The sequence below is a fragment of the Thalassophryne amazonica genome, chromosome 4 (genome assembly GCF_902500255.1).
Source record: "Thalassophryne amazonica chromosome 4, fThaAma1.1, whole genome shotgun sequence".
In the NCBI taxonomy this organism is placed as follows: Eukaryota; Metazoa; Chordata; class Actinopteri; order Batrachoidiformes; family Batrachoididae; genus Thalassophryne; species Thalassophryne amazonica.
In genome coordinates, this window is record NC_047106.1 from 144,205,269 (window position 1) to 144,213,276 (window position 8,008).

General features: G+C 41.9%; 1 protein-coding gene across 1 annotated transcript in view; it reads left to right on the forward strand.

Annotated features, from left to right (window-relative positions):
- Positions 1-4,877, forward strand: part of spcs2 (signal peptidase complex subunit 2) — a 12,821-nt gene extending 7,944 nt beyond the window's left edge. The window contains exons 2-4 of the mRNA XM_034168874.1: positions 1,593-1,676; positions 4,395-4,555; positions 4,700-4,877. Coding sequence (XP_034024765.1) covers positions 1,593-1,676; positions 4,395-4,555; positions 4,700-4,877 — 423 coding nt within the window. The remainder of the gene's footprint in view (positions 1-1,592; positions 1,677-4,394; positions 4,556-4,699) is intronic.
- Positions 4,878-8,008: the final 3,131 nt, after the last annotated feature.

The following is an 8,008-nucleotide window of genomic DNA, read 5'->3' on the forward strand; positions in this document are numbered from 1 at the left end:
TCGCAATAAAAAAACGACAAGAGGGGTAGACCAGTGCTCACACAAAGCCTGCTCACAGGCGAATGACGCAACTGACAGGCGTGAAAAAACTCACGCATGTGCACGAGGGTTCAAGCTTGGCTGATGCAATCACGTGATTCAAATCCATATAGTTTTTGAAAAAAATAAAAAGGTCGGATACTTTTCTAACAGACCTCGTATATAGCGAGAGAGAGTATGTGTATACTTGGATCTCTATGAATGTAATCAGAGCTTTATATGATAATGTACGAGGTCTGTTAGAAAAGTATGGGACCTATTTTTATTTTTTTCAAAAATAAGGAAAAACACCTCCGTTGGAAGCCTTAAGGAAAAGTTGGAACATGTCCAGCTGTTAAACAATTTCTCAGATACTCACTCAGCTGAAAGCCATCAAAAGCCGCCTGGTTTTTACAAATGGTTATCAACACGGAGGTGTTTTTCCTGTGCCGCCGCACCGTGCCGGCTCCGTCCCGACGCGCGGACCCGTCCACACGTCTTTCATTAATAAAATCTCAGTGGAATGTCCGGATAAACTGCTGATCCCGACCTCTTCTGAAAGTTCTCTGTTCTCTCACGACGTCCTGGGTCAACAGAGGCTTAAATTTGGAAGCTTTCAGCTCGAAACAGGCAGACAGCGGCGGCTCAGGGCGCGTCGCGACATCCCGCTCCGTGGGCAGTCCTTAAAGCGACAGCAACAGTCCATAATCTCTCATCAGCCGTTAAAATTTTCACAGAAAACCAGCTGAATTTCTTGAATGGTGTCCACTTCGATGTGCCTCACTGTTTTTGAAAAAATTTTGATCAAGCAAAGCGCCAGTCTCTCAGGAAGTTGTCAGACAAAGAGATTCCGACGGGAGGGGTAGACCACTCCTCATTCAAAGCCAGCCCACAGGCGAATGATGTAACCGACAGGCGTGAAAAAGCTCACGCATGCGCACGAGGGTTCAAGGTTGTATGATGTAATCGCACGTGATTCAAATCCGTATAGTTTTTTAAAAAAATAAAAAGGTATGTTAGTTTTATCACAGACCTAGGATATGTCGGGTCTGGACTCCAAAGTCATGTTGCCCACCCTGTACATTAGTGAATCACTGTCATGTCCAGTTCTGTGTGGAAACCATGGAGCTGTATATAAGAACTAGAGAGCCCAGTCCCAATGCTCCACACTAAACGGAAATGTCCCTTCATGGACAGCGACATGACAAAGTTTTTTAACCTACCATCCCTGGTTTTCAAGACCAGGCACCTAAGTGGGGGGGAAATCACTGCTTCTGGTCATGGAAGAAATAAACCACACTACTGTTACTTATATGTGTGATTTATCTATGCACATGCGTATGAAATGACAAGCCATTCCTAACCTTAATGAAATGACCCTGAGTGAGTTCCAGCTCCCATAGTTTAACATAGTGTTGTAGGAAACACTGAATTTTAAGGAGCTTTACAGACATGTTGACATTGAATTGATTCAGTGAGTGTTGGTTTTTGTGTCATTTCAGTTGAGCTTTGTGGCGTGCTGTTTTTTTTTAGAAACTGTCTCTCTAGGTGTTGAGGATTTGTGTTTGTTTCAGTGGAGGATCGATGAGAAGCCGGTGAAAATTGACAAATGGGATGGAGCTGCTGTGAAGAACTCTCTGGATGATGCTGCTAAAAAGGTCAGTTTGAGTTAAAAAAAAAAAAAGGCATTTCAAAAACGAGTTTAGAAAGGAGACAATCGGTTGGTGATGATGGTGACACATCAATAGTTTGTCCTGACGCAGTGACTCACACTCAAGATGAGCATTTCTGAATGCAAGCTCACAAAAGAGTGATTTTGCAGACATTAACAGACGAACACAAAGTTAAAAGTTGGATGATGGTGTAAAAATGACTGTAAAGCCGTAGAAGAAATAAAGCCAGGGAGAAGAAGCACAGAAGCAACTGTCCAGGAACCCATGGTTCCGTTCTAGCTGGTCTGGTTATGTATGTGTTGTGTATTTTTTTGGGAAGTGATCGATCCACTCATTTGCGGGTGTATATAATTAAAGCCACCTCATTGTGGTGTCTTTTTTTTTTTTTTTTTTTTTTTTGTGCGTGTGTGGTCACAGACAGCTGGGTGCACACACACAGAACTGCTGCATTTAATGATGCTGGAACACAGGTGAACAGCAGCCTGGCACACAGATGCGCACACCGGCCGGTGTCGTGCCAAAGTAGTTTTCCCCGTCAGAATTTGTATCCCCTGGTGCGGGAGCGAGCACTCACTCAGTGCAGTGTGTCTCTCTTTTTTTTGGACTGCGTTTAAAACGTGATATCTTGAATGGATGCTTTGCATTGAAAACCCACACTTTAAAGGGACCAAATGTAGGAGGGCTGGAGGTTTGGACCAAACCCATGACTAAACATGCACCAACATCACATTACATGGTGCTACATGGATCATACGTGGCTGGATGTGGATCATATGCAGCGACACGAGCTGTTGGAGGCTGTATGGGGTTCACTAGAGGCTGATATGCACCACTCTGCATTTAATCATTAGTAATTGATCTCTGCTCTCTTCCACAGCATGTCTTTTTCCTCATTCTCTCCCCTCAGCCCCAACCAGTCCCAGCAGAAGACTGCCCCTCCCTGAGCCTGGTTCTGCTGGAGGTTTCTTCCTGTTAAAAGGGAGTTTTTCCTTCCCACTGTTGCCAAGTGCTTGCTCACAGGGGGTTGTTTTGACCGTTGGGGTTTTTCCGTAATTATTGTATGGCCTTGCCTTACAATATAAGGTGCCTTGGGGCAACTGTTTGTTGTGATTTGGCGCTATATAAATAAAATTGATTTGATATGTGACGTGAGGTACAGAGAGGCGCCTTAGTAGCAGATACGTGACTGTTTAAAATGTGGATCATTCATGGCTTATTATTCAGTGGGACTGATGCTTAACTGGTTTAAGTGAAGTTAGCGGGTCACACTTTCATTTTCTTGTCTCACTCTTGCTTTATTTTTAGAAAGCCCAGCCAGTTATACACATGTTCCTGCATGATGTCTCAGAGACACCGGCTCAGGAACGCTGGTACTGATTAATGACAGTCTGGCCATTAGGGGGCCCTCTCAGCATAGAGGCGGCTGATCAATGCCACATCTGATAATCCAGTTCTTTTGTAGGTGGACTGCTGAGGCTACAGTGGGGCCATATGATTTTAAATGTTTGATCAGATGGACTGTTTTCCTACAACACTTTTCAGTCTGAAGCAGAAAATCAAAGTGCTTTTACAGTTATGCCGAAATGGTTGTAGGAACTTATCACCCCTTTGACACCTTGACGATTTAGTCTGCATATGCTGACCATATTAAAAAAGCTGGCATAAGTTATGGTTACGTTTTGTAGAAGTTAAGAGCATGTTGAAGCTCACCATTGTATGTCATAATAACAGTGAGTACGTTGAAAAATTTTGTCCGTGCACAATATTTTTGAAGCATACCAGCGTATGCTTCAAAAATATTGTGCACGGACATAAATTGACACAGGACATAAGTTGTAGGTAAGTTTTGTGATTTTTGACACGCGTTTCTTGTAAGTTACTCATAAGTGAAAATACATCCATTCATTAGCTGAAAGTTGCAGTCCTCATGTGAACAGTTCAGACTCTTTCAAATATTAAAACCGTTCACACACGGAGTAAATATAAAGCCTTAATCTGACTTGTTCGTTTCAGTTGGATTCATCATCACAGCCTGAGGAAAACTTATCCACATAAAGTCTCCTGATTTTGGAAAACCACATCTGAAAATACTTTAATTCCTTGTGGCTGAAGAAGTGTGGTGTCTTTAAAGAAGTCCCTCTGTGTTTTGTGCATTTTTCAGCTTGAACCAGAGTGCCGGCACGTTGTGCCACAACTAGAAGATGAACTTAGTTTAAAAGTTGAGTCACAGCGCCTCATTCATTCACGTCAGCGTTTATCACAGACATCATTCGACTCTTCAGCATTCTACACTCCATGAAAATAAATCCCAGGATCCACCAAGACAAAAATAAAATGTTAAATGACTCTGTTTGGCCTCAGCGTGGATGGGAGAGGCCGCCCGACAGCGTGCGCGTGCTCGATGATGTACGCCTTAATATCTATGTGCTCCACCTGTCAAACAAAAGGGTTCTACCAGCGGTGGACATGCAAACACAGCCAGACTGAACTGTTCCGCTCCATACCACACCGCGCAGTACCAACTTGGGCCGCTCGCTGGCTAAATGTTCAAGGTGAGACAAGGTCTTTAGGAACCATTTCAGTGACAGGAAATACAGATTATTGGAGTGTATCGTATGAATGTAGATGACAGTAATGATTAGTTTATAGCCTTTTGTTGTTTCACCTGATTCATGTCTTCTGTCTCCACTGTGCCCCCTGCAGGTGCTGTTGGAGAAATACGGTTATGTGGAGAACTTCGGGCTTGTGGATGGCCGGCTGCTGATCTGTACGGTGTCCTGCTTGTTTGCCATGTTGGCTCTGGTCTGGGACTACCTGCACCCATTTCCTGAGTCCAGACCCGTCCTTGCCTGCTGTGTCATCTCATATCCTTTCGCTCCACCTCACTGACTCACGCTGGCTTGGAGCGCAGCCTCGAGTGAGAAAGGTGTTTGGTGAGATATCAGGTTGTAGGCCGTGAAAGGCCTTAGTGTGTCTGTGAGCTGTTATGGTCCCTAACGCAGCAACACCTACTTCATCATGATGGGCGTCCTCACTCTCTACACCTCCTACAAAGAGAAGAACATCTTCCTGGTGGCCCTGCAGAAGGATCCGGCTGGAATGGATCCAGACCATGTTTGGCAGCTGTCCTCCTCCCTCAAACGGTATGCCAGCACCTCTTTGAATCAAACCAGCAACTCCAACTAAGTACAAATTTGGCACAAGGCTGCTGAAACTATGTTGACCGATTTGTTCAGACAAAAGCAGTCTGAAGATCTCCTCCTGTACTTGGTCAAACATGATTATATGGCTGCGACACTTGTCAGTGGTGGGCACAGTTCTGCTAATCTGCTAACCGCTAATTATTGAAGCTAACATTTTCATTATCGGATTAGCTTTTCAGATAACTTTAAAAACCATCATCGGATCAATTATCTTCCAATAAATTTTAGTCCAATCATTTTTAGACCGCTAACATATTATTACAAGCTTAGTAAATGAAGCTTTAACGGTTAATAAACATTTTTAAAGTCTGATATCAAAGATTTTACAGCCTACCTGTTGAAGTAGACCTGCTTTGAAATAAATGCCGTCAGGTCTTTGGACCAAAAAATGACTTATATTTACACATAAGATCCTTCTGAATGTAGTAAAGTAAATCTGCAAGCCCAGATCTGTCATTCAACGGAGAAATCTTCATTTAAAAATGACAGTTTTACAGATAAAATTTGGCCCTCTGCAAAACTGTCATCACGTCCAGGATGTTGCCATGACATAAGAGAGAAGACACTATCCTAGTCCAGACCCCTAATATGTTACTGTATTAAACATGTTTTTTTTTGTTTTTTTTAAACAGTAGAACATACAATCATTCAAAACCTTACCAGTTTCTTAAATTTTGTGGGTCAAGTCAGCTAAGATCCATGTTTTGGCCAGCCGGTTCACCCCACACTTCAGCGCCTAGATCAGCGGCTTCCCCCCCTCGCGGCTCGGGTTCGTGCTGGTAGGGTCTTAGCTGTGTCTGCCAGCCTCGCTGCTTCTCCACCTTGATCTCCGCCGTCATTTTCCTCATTAAATTCTCCGATATCACCATCATCTTGGTCACTATTTGAGCTATCTGAGCTACTGCTAAGATCATCAGGATCCTTTGCGTCGACTTCCATGTCGAGATCGATCTCACTCTCCGACAATTCGGCGGTCATTTTCAAGCGTTCGAATTGAGAAATAGCTAGTATTGTATTCACTCAGTGCGTGGGATCGGACTGAAGGCGCTAGCGCTCTGTCTTCTCTCTTACATCACGGCAATGTCCCGGATGTACAAACAGTACATTTCTTTCTGAGATCTGACTACATTTATTTCAAAGCAGGTCTACTTTAAATGCTTTGTAGCAGACGTACAGTTCTATCCTCCACAGAGAGAGAAGAGCTGGCTTCAGGAAAAACTGCTCTACCCTCTGCAATCAGAGGAGAACTGGTCACACAATACAAACAAAATGAGACTATTTCTCTCAACACCCTACTAACCAGCCAGCAATATCACCCAAGTCATCCAGAGGCATACAGTTTTAACTTATGGTTAAAATTTTAACCAAACTAATTTTGGACAAGTTATATCAGCTATATGTTTTAGTTTTAAAGTATTACACCAATTTTAAAGGTTTTAGTGTGGACATGGTGTGTGCGCAGTGCATTATGGGTACTGACTGGAAAAGTTCACGACAGGAGAAATGCATTTGAGACTCTCTGATCAGGCTCTACACGGACAACAGCATTAAACCTTTTGTCTATTGTGCCTAAATCTCTGGTGAATATATTCTCTGGGTTTATAGACGTTGTTATTGTTTGTTTAATGAAAAATGCCAGAAGAAGCCCAGGTTGCTACTCCATTATTTTCAGTTGGAATCACTGTGAGCTGCAATTGCTTCCTGTTTGCTGTATAATGTCCTGGTTATTGTCCTTTACAACACGGTATGTCATCTTTGTTCCACAGTAATATATATATATGTCTGAAATTCGGTTTGTGTTTACTAAATTACACACAGATTAAACGTAGCAAACATGGTATTTGGAATAGTTGTTTTGGCAAGTTTTCAGTCTCTACTGCCATCTACTGGCCAGTAGTGTTCATGGCAGTATTGTCAGGTTATATCAGGCAGTTGTCTAATCATCACAACTTGACTTTTGGCTTTTGCAAATGGGTTTTTTTTTTTACATATGAAAAAAATGGCATATTTTACAAAAGCACATTTATATGTAAACCAACACACACGTCACATTAACATGTTTATTTTTACATAGAATGAATGAGTCAACCAATCAGTGTTAGAGGAGGGTATTTTACCCATAATCCCTTTGGCATCTGTGTGTGGTTGTTACAAAACTTCACAATTAGTGCATTATTTAAAATTAAAAGATATGTATTATATTTTAACTTTGTACAAATTGACAGAATTGTCATTAATGTAGCTATTTTATACAGAAAAATTTGTTTTATAAATCAAAACCATAAGTCAAAACTGCTTTATTTTCCAAGACCTCTGCCTCACGGCGGAAATGCTGCATGCAGTTACGGAATAATGAGGTTTTTTTTTTTTTTTTTGGTCTGACAACCTGGCGGTCAGTCTCCTTTTGCTGCGGTAGAGTAACGTACGTGTAAACGGGAGGTTCCAGCAGAGGGCACAAAGACAGAACTGGTGATATGTTGTTTGGGTTTGTGATTGTGGTGTTAAAACTCACTTTTGAAAGTTATCGGTTATCTGTAGCTTCCAGTAATTTTTTTGGCGGTTTATCGGTTTAGCGCTATAAAAGATAACTTTTCAGTTAGCTGATTAGCTGTTATTGAAGCTAACGTTTTGGTTAGCTGTGCCCACCACTGCACTGCACGCACTCTGATTGGCTGATTATCGGTCGGCTAATTTCCCATACCATGACAATCAGTTCGAAACATGTATTTTCTTTACAAACCAGAAGCTAAAAACATGATTAGAAAAAGCAAGTTGGACATGAACGTACTCCATAAATATCTAAACAGCATCTGAAAAAACACAGATTGAAAGCTTACCAGCAAATGACCGAACCATCTGTTAGCAAGTTCTTCATGGAGGTGAATCAAACAAGTCGGACGACGAGCCGTCAGCAGCTGTCATATTTGGGCAGTACTTTAATTATATACACACACACACATACAGTAGTGTTCAGAATAATAGTAGTGCTATGTGACTAAAAAGATTAATCCAGGTTTTGAGTATATTTCTTATTGTTACATGGGAAACAAGGTACCAGTATATTCAGAAGATTCTCACAAATCCAACAAGACCAAGCATTCATGATATGCACAC